General features: G+C 36.0%; 1 protein-coding gene and 1 long non-coding RNA gene across 2 annotated transcripts; one reads left to right on the top strand and one right to left on the bottom strand.

The window, feature by feature from the left end:
* The first annotated feature begins 10,746 nt into the window (after positions 1-10,746).
* On the top strand, positions 10,747-14,495 carry LOC140180948 (uncharacterized). Its single transcript, XR_011875195.1, has 3 exons — positions 10,747-10,931; positions 11,166-11,337; positions 13,957-14,495. It is a non-coding gene; the product is annotated as an uncharacterized lncRNA (long non-coding RNA).
* A 681-nt stretch (positions 14,496-15,176) lies between these two features.
* On the bottom strand, positions 15,177-16,207 carry LOC112766155 (lectin). Its single transcript, XM_025812029.3, has one exon. The coding sequence runs from the start codon at positions 16,129-16,131 to the stop codon at positions 15,412-15,414; it is 720 nt and encodes a 239-aa protein (XP_025667814.1). The 5' UTR covers positions 16,132-16,207; the 3' UTR covers positions 15,177-15,411.
* Between the last annotated feature and the right edge of the window lie 7,420 nt (positions 16,208-23,627).

The raw sequence follows: 23,627 nt of genomic DNA, 5'->3' as shown, positions 1-23,627 counted from the left end.
CTTCCTCCTTCTCCACTGTCACAACCATAATCACATCATCCTTTAACAACAACTATAAGTAATCAAATCACAAAAACATTCAAAATTTATTTTTCAAAAAAAATCAAGGGAAGGATGATGGAGAGAGATCAAGGGATCTAGGGTACCTTGAAAAAGGTACTGCCATCGACGACGTTGGCATTAACGGAGGAGAGATCAACATTTATTGTGTCGCGTATGACATGGATACTAATCAAGCCATAAACATACGTACACACACATCGTATTAACAATAATTTAATAATATTTTAAAACAAAGATTAATAAAGAGATGTTTTTTTAAAAGAAAAGAGAGGGGCATAGAGAAGAGGGAGCGAAGATGGAGATAAAGGAAGCAGAGACAAAGGCGAAAAAGATGAAGCATTGGCGATGAAGGTAAAGATGCGACACAATAGCGATTGATAGAAATAAGAAAAGGCGGCATCAATAACAATGGAGAGGAAGAAGAAGAAGTGGTGCAATGGAGGTAGAGTCACGACGACGCAGATATGGAATATGGGTAGGAGAGGGAGGAAGAAGAGAAGTAATGCGATAGAGTTAGTGACGTAACGGCTAAATCTGAAAAAGAGGAGGAAAGTGGGCTAAGGTAAAGAGGAAGAAAAATAGCTGCGCTTCTACCGTGCACGGCTAAAATCACAAAAACACCACCAGATAGTGGCAGTTGCCAAACCAGTCGCTAATTATCCGCCGTTATCTTCTTTTTTTTTTTTTGAAAGTCAAAATAAGCTCAACATACTAGGTGAAGCAACAAACAGAAAAAATACATAGCAACTCCTATGTCATCTCCGACAAAGCCATCAACCACATGAAGTTGTTTCACATCATTTCTTAGAGCTACAAATCGTTCTAGCTATGCATTCCACCACGACCGTTGCCTTATTCTGAAAAATAAGTTCATTTCTACACAACCAGATATTCCATATCACGGAGAAAAATTCCACTAACCATGTTTTGCGCTCCTCTTTTCTCAACTGCACCGTCTTCCAACTCTCAAAGAGTTCTCTAATGGATCCTGGAATACACCAAGCCCGATCCACATAAGTAATGCGCACCATACCTGCCAAGCATACTCACACGTAACAAACAAATGTTGCACAAATTCAAGGTCCTTGTTACACATTACACAAACATTATCATTCTGATCAATAATGCCGAATCTACTCAAATGATCCTTTGTGTTAACTCGACCTACTAGCACAACCCAAGTGAACAACTCCACTCGAGGGGGTAGTAGTCCTTTCCAGATTCTATTTGTGTACTTGTATCTAAGGATATCATCCTTCAAAGTATGTTCCTGCAAGACCTGCACAAATGAGTTAGTAGTATAAATGCCTTCCTTATCAAATTTCCACACCACTCTATTTTGTACACTTGCTATCAATCTCACAGCGTGCAAGATATCTAGCATTTGATTCAAACTTTCACTCTCCTATTGGCGGAGTTTCCTCCTCCATTGGAAGTTCTACACCCACTCTAACCCATCCCAAAATCCATAGTCCCCAATTACAGATCCTTTGTTATTTGAAATCAAGAAAAGCCTCGGAAAGGAGTCTTTTAACTTCCCCGACTGTAACCATGTATCCTCCCAAAATCTGGTTGCTCTACCATCTCCTACTTCCGTAGTAAGTCCATCAATCATCTTCTGTCTGACAATTTGCTCTTTTATTTGCAGGTTACATATATCTTTCCACGGGCCCCTTTTTACTGGTAAAGCTTGGGTTGATAACAACTGGTTCGGGTTCAGATTATTGTACGAGCACACAACCTTCTTCCATAATGGGCATTCTTCCTTAGAAAATCTCCACCACCACTTGAACAATAAGGCAGTGTTGCAAACCATGGCATCTCCCACCCCTAGCCCTCCTAGTTTCTTCGGTGCCTGTATCAACTCCCACTTTACAAGAGCCAACCCAGCTCTTCCATCATCCTTCCCCCAAAAGAATCTCTGTTGCAATGAAATTAATTTTTCCGCCACCGCAACTGGCATTTTATACAAACTCAGATAGTAAACAGGTAGGCTATTGATGACCGACTTAATGAGAACCAACTTCCCTACTTTACTGGGGACCTTTGCTTTCCACAGACTAAGTTTCTCCTCTACCTTGTTTATTACTGGCTTCCATGTTTTTACCAATTGTGGATTAGTCCCTAGATTAGTACCCAAATACTTCACTGGAAGAGTTGCCGCCTGGCACCCTAATAACTCGCACATCCGATCCACCCACTCCTGACTACAATTTACCGATATCAAGCTAGACTTTTCAAAGTTGATGCTTAGTCCAGACATTACTTCAAAATACCTCAAGAGTCTCTTATAATTTCTCACTGTTTCTTCCTCTGGTGGACAGAACAATATAGTGTCATCAGCAAACTGCAGATGCGATAACTCTATATTATCCCTTCCGACTAGAAGAGGGAATATTCTCCTATTTCTTACTGCCTCCCCAATCATCATGTTCAAGACATCTACAACAAGGACGAAAAGAAAGGGTGACAAGGGATCCCCTTGTCGCAGCCCCCTTTCCATGTTGAAAGGTTTCGATGGTGACCCATTGGCCGTTATGGAGATAGATGCTGACCTAATACACTCTGCAACCCATGCCCTCCATCTAGTATCGAACCCCATCTTTTCTAGCACAATGTCAACAAAATTCCACTTGACCCTGTTATAGGCCTTTTGAAAATCCAATTTGATGATTGCTGACGCCCTTTTTTTCAGTTTTAGCTATTGTACAGTTTCACATGCTATTAACGCTCCATCATGTATCTTCTATTTTGTGGTAGTGCATTTCATCTTCTTATGTCAAAGTAGTTGTATTGTCTCCAAGACTTGGTGAGGATAAAGGAAGGTGAATTATTTTCATCTTATACTAATTTTGTTTGGTTGAATCTAATTGTCTCATGGATATCATCATCAATTTACTCCATCAGTGTACCATTTTTATTTATTTGTATACTTATTTTTCTTATACACCTTTAGTTTTACTCATTTTTTGCATACTTTATTTGTCAGCATTTCAGTTTCTGGTGTTAATACTTTCAAAAGTATTTTCTTTTTTGCTTAAAAAGGGAGAAAATTAAAGAAGAAAAAAAAGAGTTTGGTAAATGGATTAAAATGGAAATTATGGGATGCTTTTGTATAGTTTTCATGATTTAAAAAAATGAAAATCAAATTTATTATTCTAATACAAATTGGATTGTATCTGGACTTAGATTTCTTAGTAATTTATGTTAGAGAATCATTAGCGTCAATTTAGACCAATTAATATCGTCTATATTTATATAGTATATCTGTATATTAATTATAGGATTCTATGCCTTTATTACTCTGATTCATTTAGCACCTATAAATACCCCTTGTATATTGTACCTTTCATCAACCTGAATAATATACAAAACACTTTTCTCAGATCTCTCTCTTGTTTCTAACATGGTATCCAGAGCTTAGGCCTTTTTTTTTCAATGAATATTAGTTCATAGCCCCATTGTTTTTTTTTCCTTTCCGACAGTGTTCTTTGGCCTCTTTTTTCGTTCTCTTTTCGACGCTTTGGTTCGTCACTCCTGTAACTATCTTGTTCGTCTTGTCGCCGTGATTCCATCGCAACCAAAACTGTCGCCATCTGCCGCCAGACGCGCCTCCACGTGTCGCCGAAAGACGCTGCCACGACCAGGTTGATCTTCCTTCCAGATTCCACCTGTGCCTCTTTGCCCTCATTTTTCGATCTGTTTCTGACACTTTGATTCGTCACCTCCGGCATCATTGTGTTCATCTCTTTGTCAGCTTTCCAACGCTGCCAGAATCGTCGCCTGAGGCCACCGGACGAGCCGTCACGCGCCGCCGGAAGCTCCCTGCCCACCTTGATTCTTCCTCATCCCAGATGCTTCAGTAGCCGTTTGATCTTGCTACTGATCAGACGATCCTGGAGCGCCTACGTGTCACGCCGTCAGCTTCTCTAGCGACCCGCCAACCCGCGATTGACCCGACCCGACCCGACCTAGTCCGATTGCCCACCCGCATTCCACCTCATCACCAACGTGGCATGCCGCTCCTATCAGACGCCGCCACGTGTCATTGCTCTGCTGACGTGGCGCTGATGTCACTGCTGATGTGGCACTAACGTGGCAGCCAAGCGGGACCCTCCCTAAGATTTTTTGGTGAGCTCTTTCCGATTCTGTACTCTGATTTCTCATTTTCTGCTCCGAAATTGCCGTTTTCTCTCCTCTCTTTGATCTTTGTGACCACTATCATGGAAAAGCCAGATGTTTTTGCTGCCACCGACAGAAAGGATAAATTCTGTTGAAACTGTAACCGTTCTGGGCACCTCTTCCCCGACTGTCCTTCTGTTGAATGTCGCACATGCCACCAGACAGGTCATATTAGCTACCATTGTTCACAGTTGTTCTGCCGTTACTGCAAGCTCTCGGGACATTTAATTACTGCCTGTCCTACACGCCCACCACGTCCTGATCCACTCAACTCGTCTCCTATCTCTCTATCTGATATTGCATCTCTTCTTCAGCGTCTTCTCTCTGTTTCTAGTAATACCCCTGCTGCTTTATCGACCACTCTAGGTAATTCTAAATGGTACTTTGACTCGGGTTGCTTTAATCACATGTCTCCGTTGTGTAATATTTTCTCGTCTATGTCTACCACTATGAATGGACCTTCTGTCAATACTGCAAATGGCTCCCTCTTGCACGCAACACACAAGGGTTCTATATCCCAGTCAACTCTTAATCTTCCTGATACTTATTATATTCCCAAATTAAACTTCAATCTTATTTCTGTTGGTCAACTTGTTGATCTGGGTTTTGACGTCACTTTTTCTGTTTCTGTTTGTCGTGTACAGGATCCTCAGACGGGACAAATCATCGGGACTGGACGTAAGGTCGGAAGGTTGTTTGAATTCGAGAATCTTCATATTCCTCCTGTACCAAATCTCTGTGCTGCTTCTTCTCCCTCTACCCTTCACTTATGGCATCAACGTCTTGCCCACACCTCCTTAGGAAAACTGCGTCCTCTTGTGTCTTAGGGTGTTTTAGGTCAGGTTCCAAATGAATCTTTTGATTGCATTTCTTGCCAAACTGCCAAACAACCTGCTTTATCTTTTCACCATAATTCATCTCTTGCTTGCTCTCCTTTTGATCTCATTCACTCTGATGTTTGGGGCCTACTCCCACTGCTTCTATGGGCGGAGCTCGATACTTTGTCATTTTCATTGATGATTATTCCCGTTTTACTTGGGTTTATTTAATGACTAATCGCCATGAGTTACCTCAAATCTATATCAACTTTGCTACTATGATTAAAACTCAGTTTTCCAAAGTCATTAAGGTTTTCCGATGTGATAATGCTATGGAATACTGTGATTCTAAACTCTTAGCCTTTCTTGCAAGATAGGGTACTTTGTCTGAGTTTTCTTGTCCTGGTACGTCTCAACAAAATGGTAGAGTTAAACGCAAACACCGTCACATTCTTGACTCCGTCCGTGCAATGCTTCTTTCTTCTTCGTGTCCTGAGCGTACTTGGGGTGAAGCTATTCTTACTGTTGTTCATGTTATCAATAGACTCCCTTCTTCTGTTCTTGGTAATGTTACTCCCTTTGAGCATCTTTATCATACCCCCCAGATTATAGTTCTCTTCGAGTTTTCGGTTGTGTATGTTTTGTTCTTCTTCAGCCTCATGAACATAGTAAACTTGAACCTCGGGCTCGTATGTGTTGTTTCCTTGGTTATGGCACTGAACACAAGGGTTATCGTTGTTGGGATCCTCTCTCTAAACGTATTCGTATATCTCGTCATGTTGTCTTCTGGGAGCACCACATGTTTTCTCGGTTCTCATCCTTTGAGTCCATTCCTACTACTCAGTCACCTTTGTTTACTAACCCCAATGTTGATCTTTTTCCTAGTGATGATTCTTCAGATTCTATCTCGAGTGACCCTCCACAGTCTCCTATTCTTCCACCTTCTCCATCTCCCGATGATTCCAGACCGGATGATGATCCTGCTCCTACCGTCATGCCTTCTCCTCCCGCTCGTTCTTCTAGGGTAAAGAATCCACCTCCTCATCTTCTTGATTATCATTGCTTTTCTACTATCCTTCATCAACATAAACCTAAGTCATTCAGAGAAGCCTCCTCAAACCCAAATTGGCAACAAGCAATGCGGGAAGAAATACAGGCACTTGAAAAAGCACACACTTGGGATTTGGTTGATCCTCATTCTGATAAGGAAGTTGTGGGCAGTAGATAGGTATACAAGATTAAGAATCACTCTGATGGCTCTATTGACCGTTATAAGGCCCACTTGGTTGCTCAAGGTTGTACGCAAGAGTATGGTATTGATTATGAAGAGACTTTTGCTCCTGTCGCTCGTCTTACGTCTGTTAGAGCTCTTCTTGCCATTGCCACAGTTAAAAAATGGTCTCTCAGTCAGATGGATGTGAAGAATGCATTTCTTAATGGGGATTTGAAAAAGAAAGTCTATATGAAACCACCTCCGGGATATCCTTGTCCTTCTAATAAGGTTTGTCTCCTTCGCAAGGCACTTTATGGACTTAAGCAAGCTCCTCGTGAATGGTTTGACAAGTTCAGCACTACCATATGCAGTCTTGGTTTTACTTCTAGCCCTCATGAGAATGCCCTCTTCATTCGTAAAAGCAAACGTGGAGTTGTTCTTCTACTTTTGTATGTTGATGACATGATCATTATTGGGGATGATGTTGATGGTTCTCGAACCTTTGAGATGAAAGATCTTGGTTCTCTCAGCTATTTTCTTGGTCTCGAGGTCATCTCCACCGATGATGGCATCTATCTCTCTCAGGCTAAGTATGCTTCAGATCTTCTTGCTCGTACTGGGATTACAGATAGTCGCACTGAGTCTACTCCTCTTGAGCCTAATGTTCGATTTACCCCTATGGATGGCACTGTTTTGGATAATCCGACTCTCTATCGACAGTTAGTTGGCGGTCTCGTCTACTTGACTGTCACCCGACCAGACATCGCCTATCCGGTTCATGTACTTAGCCAGTTCTTGTCAGCTCCTCGTACTACTCACTATGCGACAGTTCTTCGCATTCTTCGCTACATCAAAGGCACTCTATTTCATGGCCTTTATTTTTCTGCCCATTCCTCTTTGTCTCTTCAGGCTTACTCCGATGTTGATTGGGCTGGTGATCCCACTAATCATCGTTCTACTACTGGTTACTGTTTGTTTCTTGGCGACGCTTTCATTTCTTGGCGTGCTAAGAAGCAAACATTCACTGCTCGCTCAAGCATAGAAGCTGAGTGTCGTGCCTTCACTGACACCACTGCTGAAGTTATCTCGGTTCGTTGGCTTCTCGAGGATCTGGGTGCTCCTCAGTCGTCCCCTACTGATGTTTTTTGTGATAAACGCAGTGCTATTCAGATCGCCCATAATGATGTATTTCATGAATGCACCAAACACATTGAGATTGATTGTCACTTTGTTTGGCAATGTATCCTTATTGATGTTGTTCATCTCATTGCTGTTGAAACACTAGATCAGACTGCTGATATCTTCACGAAAGCTCATCACCCGACTCGTTTCCGGACTTTGTTATCCAAACTCAAGTTGGTATCCTTAGCTCCCACTTGAGTTTGAGGGGGGATGTTAGAGAATCATTAGCATCAATTTAGACCAATTAATATCATCTATATTTATATAGTATATCTGTATATTAATTATAGGATTCTATGCCTTTATTACTTTGATTCATTTAGCACCTATATATACCCCTTGTATATTGTACCTTTCATCAACCTGAATAATACACGAAATACTTTTCTCAGATCTCTCTCTTATTTCTAACAATTTAGACTTAAATTTTTTTATTTTGTTGATGTTTGTGTTCATATTTATTATTATTATTATTATTATTATTATTATTATTATTATTATTATTATTATTATTATTATTATTATTCATCCTTAATTATTTCTTTTGCTCACTTTTTTGGTACAGAAAAATACCTTTTGGTTTATTACTAGCGTTTAGCAAATACCTTTGAGATGCTTCTTATTAAATAAAGCAGAAGTTTCTGCTACTCTTTAATTCTGTTTTGATCTCTATGTCATTGAGAGTTATCATATGTGTTGCTAACTTATTATGTTTTAATTGGCATGTGGTAGAAAGTTTCATTCTCATGGGTTTGTTTATCTGTTTTTGCATTAGTATCATGGAAGGAACTTCTTAGAAAAACATTTAACTTGTCCTTTGCTATAAGAGATGTGGTAAAGTGTAAAAAAAATTAAAAAGAAAAAGAAATGTTGTAAATAATATATATGATATAAAAACAAAAATGATTCAAATTAATTTAGAATTGGAATGTTTAGTCAATGATATCTAGCTTTTTTTATTTATTCCTTAGATATTAAACCTTGGTAACAATTGAACAATAAACTCTTGGAAAAGAGATTCTCTCAATAACTGTTTCTTTTTTGATGCTTTTGATGAGAACAATTCAAACGATTGAAGGTGAATAACATATACTAGTAATTTATGACTGAATCACCATAAAGTCAAAGAGGGTCGGTTAAGACCGGAAGAAACTGACCTCTATAAGTGGACAATGTTCTGGCAATTGTTAACTATTAATTTACATTTTTAATTGCAAAATTATTTAGGCTAATTTTTAATTTACATTTAGAATTGTCTTGTTGTAATAGACTAATGAAACGAGTGTATGTTGTGGACATTGGACAATGTAAACATGTTTCTTTGAAGTAATGTAGTTGGTAAATGTGATATATTCTTTTATTATAAAACTGAGATCATATTATTATTGATTGGATTAGTATGCCACCATCTTTGCCCCCAAATTCCCAAAAGAATATATGAGTTGGTGTGTATACTCATGTTGGTATCTTTATGTTTTTTTTTCTGGCAAGATTGTATTTTTTCTCTATGGCTTTTTCAATCTGTGATAGTACGAGGCAGATTTTCCTTGCCTGATCCTACAATGCCTCATGGTCGCCAAGTAAGATATTCTACAAATTTAGTATTCAATTTACCAATGAGATAGTTCTTTTTTGTTAATATATTATGGCTTTTCATATAGGACGTGATAGAGTGGATTTGTGGGCTATAGGTTAAATATTTGGAGGTACGACAGATTATTAGAAGTTGTGCTTTTAAACTGGTGCAGTTCTGATCTCTGGAAATATTCTCACCATCCAAACTACTTTGGCGAGGTTAGTCCTCTCTTTCTTATTGCTTTCAAATCAAACTTTGAGAATTCCATGTTTACGTTAACTCTACTACATGATTATAGGAAATGTCCTCTCCTAACTTTTTAAACTGTGAAAAGTTGTTTATATGAATAAATTTTTAGAGCTAGCTTAAATGTCTCTATAGAAAAAGGAGCATATACTGCTATGAAAGTGGATCAAAAGAGAGGAATATTTTTCATTGATCTTCTAAGCTATCATTAGAAAGTGAATAAAAGCTATTATGAAATGTGTGTACCTTAAGCCTGAACAAAGCATTTGATCCCTTATTGACATCATCTTGGAAGACTTTTAGTAAAGATTTCGTGTAAAGTCAAAAGCAGAAGCAAGGGTGGGTAGTTGTTACCTCAATTCTTTTTTTAATCCCTTTTTTAGTGCATCTATTTGTCATTGAATTATATTTTAGTACATGGTATTATGACTTCAAATATTTTAACATTTTAAGTTGTTTGCTTGCACTGCAGCTATTGCCTGATATTATGATGCACTTTCTTTGTATTGCAACCAAGAGCTAATGAGGTTGTTATCACACCACTTGCATTGGCTTCTCAAAGTTTGAATGTGAAATAATACGTAACAATGATTGTGCTCTGTTAATAATATCCATAGATTGTTGATTGTTTTATTAAAATGAAGTAAATTTTACTGCTAATATTTTTATTAGATAGATGTGTTTGTTGGCTATATCTAGATAGTTAAGTCTGTGACTTATAATCCTCCTTATTGGTGTTTCTAGATTGAATATTGGTGATGATATTTAGTTTCAGTTGGATGCCAAGAAAACTACATCTGTTAGGATTATGTGTTTTGATCATAAATTGAGTCTAAAGCCTGCACTTAACTCTTTCACTGAGGACTTTAAGAAGAGTTCCATGTGGACATGGGAAGAGTTAATTTTCTATAAGCAAACGTCCAATGAAATGCTACTAGACTTTGAGGAAAAAAAAGAAATAATGTTGCACCAATGTTGTCAGATTGATAAAAAGTCAGTTTTTTTTTTTAAGCTTTAAAACTTGCAACTTGGGGCAAATTTCAGGAATGGGACCCTCCAAGGAGTTTCCAAATTTAACAAGAAACAGTAAACTGGGATAGAGCCTTCCGAAGCTTCAGCGTGTAAGAAGCCTCATCACCACCAATGTCATTTGATGAGTACAAAGTATGAACGTAAGAGCACCAATACTAGCTTTAGTTTTCAACTGTAATGTGAGGTCTGCCATTTAGAGGTTTAAATCATAATGAAGGAATGTCATTATTATATATGATAAATTTAAAACTATAATACTGTCAACACTTTTTCATGTCCTTAAACCTCTTTATATCCCCAATTACGGTTGATGTATGTAAATAGAAACCATAGGAATGTTTGCTTTGATTTATGGATTTATTGAATTATTCCATTGGAACTTGGAAGCGAGTTCTAATTGGTTAAAAAATTCAAGTTATAGAATAGCATAGAAAAATGATCAAGGTGCAGAATAAATGCTTGATTTGATGTTTTCAATTAATTTTTTTTGAAAGGGAGCGGCAGCAGCCTTCCTCGTTGTCTGTGGTGGAGGTGGAGGCGGAGGGCTCTGGCGCCTTCGCCATTGTATTTGGGTTGGCCGCTGTTATTTTGGTGGTGGAGTTGAGGTTGAAGATAAAAGGTGGGGATAATTTAAAAATTTTATTAAAAAATAAAAAAAATTATGATTTGGGTATTTTTGTTACGTAGAACTCATCTTTCATGGATATAATATTAGTCTTCTTAGTTTATAGATACTTTTGTCAGCATTCATAAAGTTTATAGATACAAATGGTTGTTTTTTTATTTTCTTATAATTTTCAAAGTCATTCTCTTTATATGCTGGTTCAAAATGGAAAACTCATTCCATTTTCAGGAGTACCCTCCTGGTACCTATGGAAAGTAGAACAGCAAAGCCTTTTATCACAACAAACTTGGTTGTATTTGCACCTATAAATGCTTCAAATGATTGTGAGGATAATAATTTTATTGCATGTGGAGATGCACTAATTGTTGATCCAGGATATTTATCAAGATTCCATGGAGAGGTATACTTTCACATGACTATTGAACAATTTATGTGTAAACATGCTTTTCTATTTTTCCTTTGTTTCCTATTTCTTTTATGGATCTGTGGCTTGGACTAATAATTAATTTCTATATTATCAAATTTGTTTTACTAAATCGTAACTTATGACTCTATAATCATCCGTTAGAGAAAGTTGTTACTACTTTGCCAAGAAGACTAGTGGTCTTTGTTACTCATCATCACCATGACCATGTAGATGGTAAGTCTTTCCTAGAATATAGCTGTTTATGATCCTTTAGTGTACATTGCATTATGAGTACACAGTACAGTTGGTAAAAATGTAAGCAGTTTACAAGAGCCATTTCACTTTGTTATTTCTGAACTAAATCTAAGTGAGCAACAAAAAGCATCTAAGTTGAGGATATGATCTAATATTTGTTAGCTCTGCACTCAAGTGTACCTCATAAATTATAACCTTTTTTTTTTCTATTTTCTGATAGAAGCTACTGTCTGTTCTGAGTTAAGTCTTCTATGTAGAAATTGATATTTAAGATGTTATTATCTGCAGATTATTTTTATTCTCGTATATTGTAAACCTTTATGACAGGTCTATTTGTGAACGTGAATATTATTAAAATGTTTATTTCTTTTGTTAGTACGAGGATGTGATGTGAAGAAAATATAATTTTTTATAAAAATATGACATGGGATGGATTTTTTATATACTTTAGTTATCCAAATATAATATTTTGATGTCTTATGTATTTTTTTATGAGACTTTATAATATATTTTGATTTGTGTCGTTTAGACTGAAAACATATCTAGCTTATAATGTAAATTTTATGATTTAGATTATTTGAATTTGTCTTTTTTAGACTTATTTTGTGATTATCATAATTTTTGGATATGATTATGCTGTAAAAAAAATCTTACAAAATAGAGTAAGTTATTGTCACAGTTTTAAAATATGGTCACGCTAAAACTATGATCATAAATTAGGCTAAGGTCACAGTTTTACAAAAAAGTGTCACACTAAAACCGTGACTATAGATTAGGCTATGGTCACGATTTAAAATTAGAGTGACCACAGAGTAAGTTATGGTCGCGGTTTTAAAATAGCATGAGTGCATGACCATAAATAAACTATGCTCACGCTAAAATTGTGACCATAGATTAGGATGTGGTCACGATTTAAAATACTGTGACCATAGAACAAATTATGGTCATGGTTTCTACGCTACTCTATGGTCACGGTTAAAAAATGTGGCTTAAAGTATCAGATAGAAAACACTACAACAGTGACTATAGATAAAAAAGCTGTGATCATAGATCTATGGCTACGTCAGAATAGGTCACGGTTGAAAAAACTGTGATCTAAAGTAAAAAATAGTGACCATAGATCTATGGTCACAATTTTTTGCTGTGACCATAGACCAAATTTTTTGCAGTGTTGTATTAGCCGTTTTGTTTTAAACCCAAGAATAGAGCATTGGAATGTTATAAAATGGATAATGAGATATTTTTATGGTACTTCTAGCACGAAGTTGTATTATGAAAGTGAGAGCCTATTCTAGTTGGAGATACTAGTCACACAGTATCAACTTTGTTTTTGTGATATTTTCATTTTTTTGGTTTTTGTTTGTATGATTTGATGTTTAAGTTGTTTAGCTTGTTGTATGTGTATTTTGTACAGTAATTTGTGATTCTCTTGTTTTCTATTTTGATCATAGTGAAATTATTTTTTTAATTTTGGTGACTTGTGATTTTTACTTTTCACATTAAAGAGATTTTCTACATTAAAGTCTTGATGTGCTATCTCTATTTTTTCAATTTTTTATGCTTTTTTTTGTTGTATTAGTGTGTTAATCTGTTGCTACCATTTATTTGTGAATGGGTGTTGTTTTTCTAATTCTTAAAAGTAAAAAATTATGTGTTTTATTCTTGTCACGAGGAATATATATTATTGTATCTATATCTCCTGTGAATATAGATACTAACTAAACATTACATGAGAGTTTAAGTTGTTAAAAGTAATATCTTTTGTTATGAATGTTTTCTCTATGCTAGATCTTGCAACTTTGATGTCATAAGTCCATTGGATAATTTGTTTCCATGACTTTCTGTTTCTTTAACATTGTTTTTTATGCTCCGATATAATGGTTGGTTGATGAATGAAGGGAAAGCCTTCAAGTGCGTAGATTTTGACTTGTTTTTATGAGACGTGAATGAAATCAAGCAGTAGAATTAACTAATGATATTTGTATTAGGTTAGATTATTCATATTATATTTTTTAGTTGAAATTTTTTCTAGGACTCTTTGTAACGTGAAATACTTTGTCCCGTATTATCCTCTATATTCTTGCTTATGTTGGGTCAAGAGGATTTGTTTTTCTATACTTCACATATCTTTATTTGAATAGTAAAGATGATTTGTGCTCCTATATAAATAACAGAATCAATTTTAAGGGTTTTTAGGTTTATAAAACATTAAAGTTAATGAATTATGTGTCCTAATTTCCAGAAAAATAACATTTTTGTTCTGTTGGTAAATGGCATCAACTATATTGGATACGTTATTCAGATAGATGTACACCAAGAAAAAAAAAATTGTTATTTACATATAAATTGCAATGACAGATTGGATTTTACTTGGGGCTGATTTGGACAGAAATTGTTGTAGCAATTACAAGTTGTTTAGAAGTCAAAATCAACGTTGAGCATATGCAATTGAATTGGGCAAACTTTTGGCAAGAATACCTCAAGGAAGGCCCAAATGACCCAAGAGAGCCAACTGATGAAGAGGGAAGGAGTGAAATGGGAGGCCCAAGTGAGGAAACATCAACTTCAGAGAAAGGAATTGGGCCGTAGTTGAGAGCTTAGAGTGATTTGCCTAAGATAGCTCCAAGGTGGATGAAGGATTTTGTGAGGAAGTGACCTGCGTAACGTTGAATAATAATCTGCTGAACAGGAGTAAAAAGCTTGAAAGACACCCAAATTCCCTGGTTAGAAGGATAAATGAGCTGAAAAAGAAGGAATGGCGTGTTTGTTTGGTACAAACTTATAGAAAAAGGCAATAGATGTGTCCATTACCTAGGTAGTAAGAATATAGAATTAGAGTATGGTTTTTCGTTCTGGGATTATCCCTTTTCAAAACTACTGTTTATTTATTTATTTATTTATTTATTTTTTTTTAACAAAGATAGGAGACTCGAACCCGCAACCTCTTTTTTCAAAACTACTATTATGTGTGCAACTTCACAAAATTTTATATATTTTATTGAATTTTTTGTTTTACATTTTTTAATTTTGGGGAGAAATTTTTTTTTAAAAAATGGTTAATTTTTTTTAAAAGACACAAGTTTGTGGATTAAAAAAAAAAAAGAAATTTTGCATTGTTTTCTCTTACTCATTGCCTTCTTCATCATCTTCATTTATTTCTATTTCTCTTCTTCTTCTTCTTTTTTTTTTTTTTATACGTTTTTCCTGTTTCTCTTTTTTATTCTGTTAAAAAAAATAGGAGAAAAAAAAAACAAAACATAAAAGAAAAAGAAGCAAGAACAACACAAAAGAAGCAGCCAAAAACACACAGCACAATAGTAAAAGAAAAATAATTAGAAAAAGAAACAAAAAAGTAAACGTAGTAGCAATAGATGAGTGAATTCATATTTGTATTAGAAGCGTTTGTTAGGTCATTAAGTTAATTGAACCAATTTGATTTAACTTATATGCTTGTAAAACTTCATTCATATAATAATAATAGTATCGAAAAGATAACTATGAGGACCAAACTTAACCAACAATTTTATGAGTACCAAAATCTTATTTAAGCATTTAATGTTTGTATAAGTCAGACAAAATCTCATAAAGTAGCTTTCATTCATAGATCAAAGAAGGCTTAAAACACAATAATAGCACTTAGATGATATTGATACCCCAATAATCCTAGAAACTTTTTCTTCATATAACAGAACTGGATCCGAACAAAACAACATAATCGCAACAGAGACTCAAAAGAAAACAATGGACTATATTTTGTCCTTATTGGAACATAAAAGATGGGAAATCACAACAATGACACATCCATGGTGGTTCTTACACAATGTTGTTGGTGGTCAACGTTGACCTGAAAGACCAAGATAAAATATCATTTGCTTGAGCGTATTGCCCAGTGGAACCTGAGAACCCAACCCTAACCCATTCAGGAACGGCATTACTGAAGTCAACATCATGAGTAAGTGTTACTGGAGCAGCATTTGGATATGAACATATAACACTTAGTCTCTTTGAGACAGAGTTATATGATATTTTTGCAGTGGCTACCACTCCACTTTGGAGAATCCACTTGTTTGTCACAGATGATTTGATAGAGTTGATATCAATTCCGATGTGGATAAAATCGGGATCTTCAATCTCGCGGTTAACATAGGTATCAAACTCAACAGCAACAATTGTATCGGTTATTATACCTGGTCCGTCGAAGAGACCGAGGAACTTACCACCGGAATTAGGAGGGATGGTGGTGTCGGTCGGAGCGATGAAGAAGGCAAAGCCGTCACCGGGAGCATTGGATCCGTTTTGTGAGACTTTAAAGGTGAAGGTGGTTTCAAAGCTTGATGCCAAAGCAGATTTACTAAAGATGTGAATAGGGGCAGAGTATAATGCTCTGCCTACACTGCCATTTTGTGGTAATCCATTTTGGTCTACATTGGTGAGGTGTAAGACATTTTTATTTGAAATGGACGAGTCTCCTTGGAGGATGAGGTCTTCCTGGTTAGGCTCAAATTTATTGAAGGTGAATGAGACAGAAGACATGGTTTGGACTGTTGGATATGATTTTTACTATATGGTTTGCAATGTGTTGAGTTTGGGATAAAAGGTTTAGTGCCCCTCCACTGTCTTTATAGCGGTGGAAAGAGTAAACCAACAAAGAATCTCTAAAAAAATTTAAGTGGAATGCAACGGGTAAGAAAAAATTATTTATTTTTTAAGTAGTTACTCGGTAATATTTAAAAAAGTGAATTAAAAATATATTGTTAGACCTTTAAACTAAAAATATTAAATTAATAGTTAAAAGTGTTGGTTAAAAATAATAAATTTTGTAAATTTTTTAGTTTTTCTAAAAAATAAAGGCCTATAAAAAATACATTTATGTTATATGTATACTTGTTTCCAGTGGAACTCGAATGACAAATTATTTTAAATTTTTATATTTATCACCACAAAATTATGTTTTTTTGTGTCAATAAATTTTTGTATTTTTTTATATATTATTTTAAAAAGTTGTTTCTTTCAAAAAAAAAAAAATTTATCAGAACATAATATTTATTATAAAAGCATGTGTTTTATTTCTTTGTTTATCTTCAAAGATTATATCTACTTTATAAAATATTCTGCGTTTTTTTTCTTAGTTTTCTATAATAAAAAGAAAAAGTTTAGGGGCCAGCAACTTTTTCAAATTCTGGCCAGCATGTAACCAGCAAAGAAAAGTGAGCCATTAGATGAAATCTCACACCAATCTCACACCATTAAAATCATCATTGATGGCTATTTGATGGCTACAAATCACAAAAGTTACTGCCCCTAGCACTCCACCTTAAAAAAAACTAATTATTATTAACTTTAGAGTTGACGTGTTTAAATTTTTCTAAAATTTTACAAACTAGTTTATTATCATTTTTTCCATTTCACTATGGGTATCCAACATTTTGTCACATAAATCATCGGACAAATTGATCTTTTATAATCATCAAGTGGTGAACGCAACATTACCGGTGGAGGCCTTACATCCTTGATGTCCCTACCATATCTAAATTTCTTAGTCAAAACATGTTTATTAACCCAACCATCACCATCCTTTACGTGATGCTGAGCAAGTCGTTGAAAGCTTAAATTTTTCAACCTACTAGCATTAACATTGAAGCCAAACCCATATTTAATTTTAAATGGAATTGGAAGTGGAACATAATGACGTTTTTGTTGGTCACAGGAAAAGGAGAAATGTGAGACCTTTAAGCACGACAGTTGGAATAGAAAAGTCTTATCGTTCTTGCGGTAATGGCTAGACTTGTGTGTTGTGTCAAAGTTGTTTTGGAACGAAGAGCAATAGTTTTGATCTTCTTCGATTTGCGGAATTAATTTTGGCGTGGCTGAGGAATGGGCACCTGAAGAAAGAGTGACGAGTGTGCAATGTGAAGTAGAGTTAAAGGGTTGGGTAATGGTGCTGAAGGAGGTTGGAGAGTTAGGATGAAGAAGATGTAAAATGTATAATTTGAAAATAATCTCTGCTATTTTACCAACAGAATACGTAGTTAGCTGCCAACTATGAATACGTAGGGTATTGTGATTGGTGTTTGACTGAATTATCCTTGATGGGTTTATTCCATTCTGACGCACTCTCTCACCTCTCTCTCACCAAACTGATCTCTCTCACCTCTCTCTTGACCTTTTTCCTTCAAAACTCGTTTCTCCCCAAAACTTAAATTCCGTCCATTTTGATTTGTACCCAAAGAATATATTCTCTTTTTTCTTTCTCTACGAAATGTAAAGCTAAGTGTACTGTTTATCCTCCTCAATGCCACAACAAAATTACAGTGCCACAATGAAATTAGGATGTGATAGTTGACTCCCCTGACGATTACGTTATTCCCTTTGAGGTATGTAATCTCCGACCCTCCGCTATTTTATGATACTTGTTGTTTTACCTGGCTGAAATCAATTTTGAGATTCAAGATTTGATTAGACGATTATATCAATACTTGTGATTTTGACGATTTTAGAGTTTCAGTTCAATTGTTAACGGAGTTTGGTGGAAAAAAACATGGAGCAGTTTTACACAGCCAATTTTTGGCTTTCATCCATTTAATTTGTATTTGATTTAGGGTTTTATCAATTTAATTTGTGTTTGATGTTAGTTCTATTAGACGGGACACCCAGGAGGTTCCATGGGCTTTCACACAGCCCGTGTGAGAAAGTGCTTCTCTTTAACACGGCCTGTGCGAGAGGTCAGATGGTTGTCACACGACCCGTGTGAGAAAGCGGCTCGCTTTGACACGGACCATTTGAGAGATCAGACGGCTATCACACGGCCTGTATGATAGGTTAGAGGGCTGTTACACACCCTATGTGAGAGATCAGATGGGAGAGGACTATGGCATGGCTCGTGTGAGAGATCAAATTGATATCTTATGACCCGTGTTGAGAGATTAGAGTTATTTTTTTTAGTTTCAGTATTAAATTAACCCAATTAAGAAGCCGCTTATGGTAATTACTTAGGATAGTTGCAACCAATATAGTGGCTTTGAAATAGTTTTGTTAGGTATTAATTATTGGTGAGTTTGGAGGCAGAGTTTTTCGGTTATTAGCTGGACCAGAACGTCGTTGTTTTGTAAAGTAGTCAGTTGGTTTTCAACGTAAATTCTTTCGGTTGCATTTAAGTGTATTGATGAAAAAGTTTAATGCCGGTCTAAATTTTCTCAATAGATTTTTGTTGCAATCATAGTCCAAACTGATGATCAATCCTCACAATCCAAGTTTAGAATAAAGAATGTCTCATAATACAAACCAAAATAGTAGGGAGTTTTAAATCCCGGGTCATCTTCCCTCGGACTAGCAATTAAGAGTGCACAAATTTGGTTGTGAAATAAGAGAATTAATTTTATTCCATTCACTGCCGTGATATGTTTTGTTGAGTGATTTCAGGTCCAATAGGCAAGAATGGCTAGGTAGAAGTGGAAGGAAGCAAAATAGGAGATTTCATGAAGAAAACAAAGGAGATGCACACATCGCAGTGTGTGTACGCACACCATCTTGTGAGTACACACAAGTCCTGACGCGTGACTTCATTAACAAGTCACGTGACTCGCGATTTTGGGGGCCTTTTGGCCCAATTTTGGAGTTCCTGAAGCTAAATTGGAGGCTATATCAAAGGGGCAACACTCCATAACAAATGGGGAGGGAATTATTACACACAATGCACAACATTATTAGGAGTAGGAGTAGATTTAGTTTAGTTTTAGAAAATTCTCTCCTAGGGTTTATTTAGGTTTATAGTAGAATTTTACATTCTCAATTTTGATCTTGGATTATAGCTTGCTCTTATTGTAAGTAGATTTTAATTCTCTCTTTAATTACACTACATTTACTCTTATTTTCTTATAATTGAAGTTACTTTGGTTTAATTTCATTACTTTTGATCTTTGAGTTTTTATAGATGAATTTGGTATTTTATGATTTATATATGCTTAATTGAGTTTCTATTGTTGATTTGTTCATAGATTGGATATAGTTTTCATTATCTTTTGCAATTTGCTATGTTTTGCTTTTATGCCCACCAAGTGTTTGTGAAAACGCCAATTATGGATATTGAGTAGATTTTCACTCCTTGGCTTGGGAAATGAGTATCTAGGATACTAGAGTCATAAAGTCCAATATTTAGTGGTGATTTTGGGATGTTAGTTGCTCTTGTTTTCTAACGCTAGCTTTTTACTAAGTTAATTAGTAAGTTAGTTGGGATTTGTGGATTAAGGCCAATTATGCTCACTTAACTTATCCTCGATGTTAGGGTTGACGAAGTAAGATTAACTCATTGTAATTGCCATAGTTATGGTTATGACAAGGATAACTCTCATTCTTAAGTCAAGGCTCTTTTATGCATTAATCACATTTTCACTAGTTTTGATCTTGTTTTCTTCTAATTAGAATTAATTGTCCTTTGATCCATTGTTAGTTCATGCATTCTTTAGTTTCTCTTAAATTTCCGTTCCATGCTTGGGGAAGGGAAGGCTTGCGAAGAGAAGGAGAAGAGAAGAGAGGGAGGACGGCGTCGGCGGGTATCACTGCCGCCGCGCCGTCATGTGTCGCCGTTGGAGGAGGAGAAGCACGAACCAGAGCCATGGAAGGGAGAAGCAGAGAGCGTACAGGGGAGTAGAAGCCACCACTGCCCTCGTGCTCATCGTTGTATTTGCGGGGCCCATGTCGCCGCTGTCGCCCTCGCGGTGAAGCCCGTCTCCACTGTTGCTATGTCCATGCCGTTGCTGCCATTGGAGCTGGAGAGAGATCCCACGAAGAATGAGAGAGAGACTGATGGGAGATTGATGCGTGTGGGAGGAGGTGAAGCCGTTGCTGTCACCGTCACGTGTGGGGTCGCCGCTGTGCCTAGCCGCCGTCATCGCTGCTAGAGGTGGGTAGCCGAGACTCTGCCGCTGGAGAACACAGCTGCCATCGCCGGGGAACACTGCCGGTAAGGGTTTTAATTTTGGTTTCTGTTATTTTGGATTTCAAGATTTTTGACACTGCATGGTTGTTATAGTTGATCCACCGGAGCTTCTGGCCGCTATTGGAGCTGCTGCCGGGTCAATTTGGGGTTATGGCTGGTCGGTTCTACTATTACCATAAGTATATTTTATTTCAAACCCTCACTGTTAGTATTCCGTTATAAATTATTGAGAATTTCGCGATGTTAATATCTCAGGGTTGAGTTTCGGAAATTGTATGATAAAAAATAAAAGCTATTGCGAGGCCTTCTCACTTCGTTTCTCGTGGTTAGACTAATTGGTTTCGTTCTTGTTACTGCGATACTCTATTAACAATTATGTTCTACTTTCATTTAATATCCATTTCGCATTAATCCCAATTTACGTCAGATAAGTCGTCATTGCTGTGAACCTTGATTGTCGCTGTTGATATTGTCTGGGAATCAATGAGCTTGCTGCCGCAAGTTAGGAATAGAAAGATGGCTCTTGACGCATTAACCTTTAAGGAGTTCGACTTTGTGGTAGGGGCTTTTCTAAAAACTAATTTATTTAAAATTTGAATTTTTATAAATAGATATGATATGAGAAATGCCTTTCTGGTGATGATGTAAGTCTTATGAATTGTTTGATTTGTCTTGGAGGAATTTCATTATTTGTTTGACTGGGATATTGTCTGATTTTGTTAAATTGGGAATTTCTGATTGGTTTGATTTGAAAGGATTTTTAATATTTGAAATTCTGAGTTTTGGTTTATTGGTAACTGATTTGGTCTTGAACTTGTTGGAAAGAGTTGAGGATTGGTTTAGTTGGGATCCAAAAAGGGTGGCAAAATCCAAGTTTTAGGGGAGGTGCTGCCGAATTTTCTATAAAATATAAAACTTTATTTGAAATGTTATTTAGAAAGTTTAAATTTGAGAAATCGTATTATTTGATTTATTAAGAAAATAGTATGTTTTGAATTTAATTTAATTGAGAAAAAACATATGTCTTGAGTTCAATTTACTCAGAAAAAGAATTACTTTACAATTTTAAATCACTTAAGAAAAATATTATGTCCTAAGGTCGATTTTATCTATAAAAAGGGTTTATGTTTTGAATTGGACTTAAGGAATTCGTTCAGAGGAGTTTTAATGAATTTACAAGAATGAAATTGGAATTGGTTTTGGATTTTAACTTGGTTTGGAATTTTTTTTTTAATTTACATGATTTGGTTTTGATTTGGTTTAGAAACTTCCTTTGAATAACTCAAATTAAGGAAACAATGATTTTTAAGAATCTTTATTGAATTTATGAAAATGAGGTCGGTTGTTTTTCCCCTAATGTCTTGAGACCTTGCCGTGGATTTTAATTAAAATTTTTTGATTTTAATGTTATTGAGCGAATGGTTTGAAAATGAATGATTTTGAGTAGTTCAGAAGAGATTTTTAATTTGGCATGGTTTTGAAGTCGTTTGGGAGTTTTGGAAAGATGTTGCAAAAAGTGACTTTGTTGAGAAAGGAAATTGATTTGAGAAAAAGTGGTTTTATCCCGCTTACAGTGAGGGTGGTGGTTTTATCCCACTCACGTATTGATAAATTGTTTAGCAAGGACGGTGGTGTGATCCCGCTTGCATATTGTTTTGTGTGCCCAGTAAGGATGGTGGTTTAATCCCGCTTACTGTGGAGGCAAGGAAGGTGGTTTAATCCGGCTTGCGAGTTCCGAGCAAGGATGGCGGTTTAATCCCACTTGTTTATGGAACCTATGGATAAGGATGGTGGTTTAATCCCGCTTATCCGAGTCGGGTCTGGCAGCATAACCGACGCGTGAGCTCACAGCCAGTAGGAAAGGCATGCATCATATGTATTTATGTGACATTATTTGGCCGTGCATATTATACTTGGTATGCCTATGTGAGTAATTCAGTGTAACTGCTAACTGCTATATCTGATGTAATTGTACTTGATTGTGTTTGAACCTCATTATTTTTGTTTTTGATTGTTGATTCGGATTTTGGTGAATTGGGTGTTGATCAATTTTGTGTCGGGCCAGAGGATGTGATGTGGTTTGGCTACATTTGGGCCGGAGGCTATGATTGGATGGGTCAGTGTAAGTTTGATGAAATTACTTCTTTGGTACTTGTCATGATATGTTACAAGATAATGTGTATAATTGCAGTTTTGACAAATTCAAATATAAATTCAGATTTTGGGCAATTAACTAAAGGTTTTTGAAAATCGTTTGGATTATTAATAGTTGGTTTTAAAAGGATTCATAAGACGAGCATCGATCACTGTATTATGAAAACAGTTTTATTTTACGTATCTTATTATAGAAATTCTCTAACCCTATAGTGAGGACCAGCGAGGACGACATTCTCACCCCCTTACAGGTCTTTTCTCTTTCAGGTTATGAACGACGAAGTTCAAAAGAGCTTATTTCATTTTTGTTTAGACGATATCTTTTTTGTATTGTTTTAGTATGTATGTTTCCCTCGCCTTTTAACTTTTCACAATTTGTAAGAGGGATATGATTTGTCTTATGTAAAGCTTGTAAGTTAATACTATATATATGTATGTGTATGGTTGTAAGTATGGATTTGTGTTTTGTTTTAAGCGGTATCTTGAGAAATACGGTTTAAGTTTTTAACAGGCTCATATTTTAGTATTTAAATATTTTAAGAGTCGTCGTAATACCTGAGCTATTAGAGTGGCGCAACCGGAAGCGTGACATTTTGATAGTTTGGGTGTTACACAATTGATTTGAGTAAAAAAATTTTTTCATTGAACTTGCTTGAATTATATAATGTGGAACATGTTTTTGAGCGAAGAACACATAAGCTTGTGAGTTTTTGAGCTTAATTGGGTGGTTACATCATATAATCACTATTTTCATTCCTGTGTGTATTATTCTCTTTCTATGATTGTAATCTTTGATTTGTTTGATTCTTTATGTCTATTATTTGGTGTATGAATGTATTTATATGATTGAGGCCATCATTTCATTTAGCTCACTTGCCCAAATAGCCTACCCTTTTATCTTCTATTGTTAGCCAACTTTGAGCCTATTTTAATCCCTTTT

The sequence above is a fragment of the Arachis hypogaea genome, chromosome 17, assembly GCF_003086295.3.
Source record: "Arachis hypogaea cultivar Tifrunner chromosome 17, arahy.Tifrunner.gnm2.J5K5, whole genome shotgun sequence".
NCBI classification, from domain to species: domain Eukaryota; kingdom Viridiplantae; phylum Streptophyta; class Magnoliopsida; order Fabales; family Fabaceae; genus Arachis; species Arachis hypogaea.
The sequence above is the reverse complement of the archived record's forward strand: the minus strand, read 5'-3'. Positions and strand labels throughout refer to the sequence as shown.

Coding starts and splice junctions, on each gene's coding strand:
- LOC112766155 (XM_025812029.3), bottom strand. CDS start 16,131: ATGTCTTCTGTCTCATTCACCTTCAATAAATTTGAGCCTAACCAGGAA.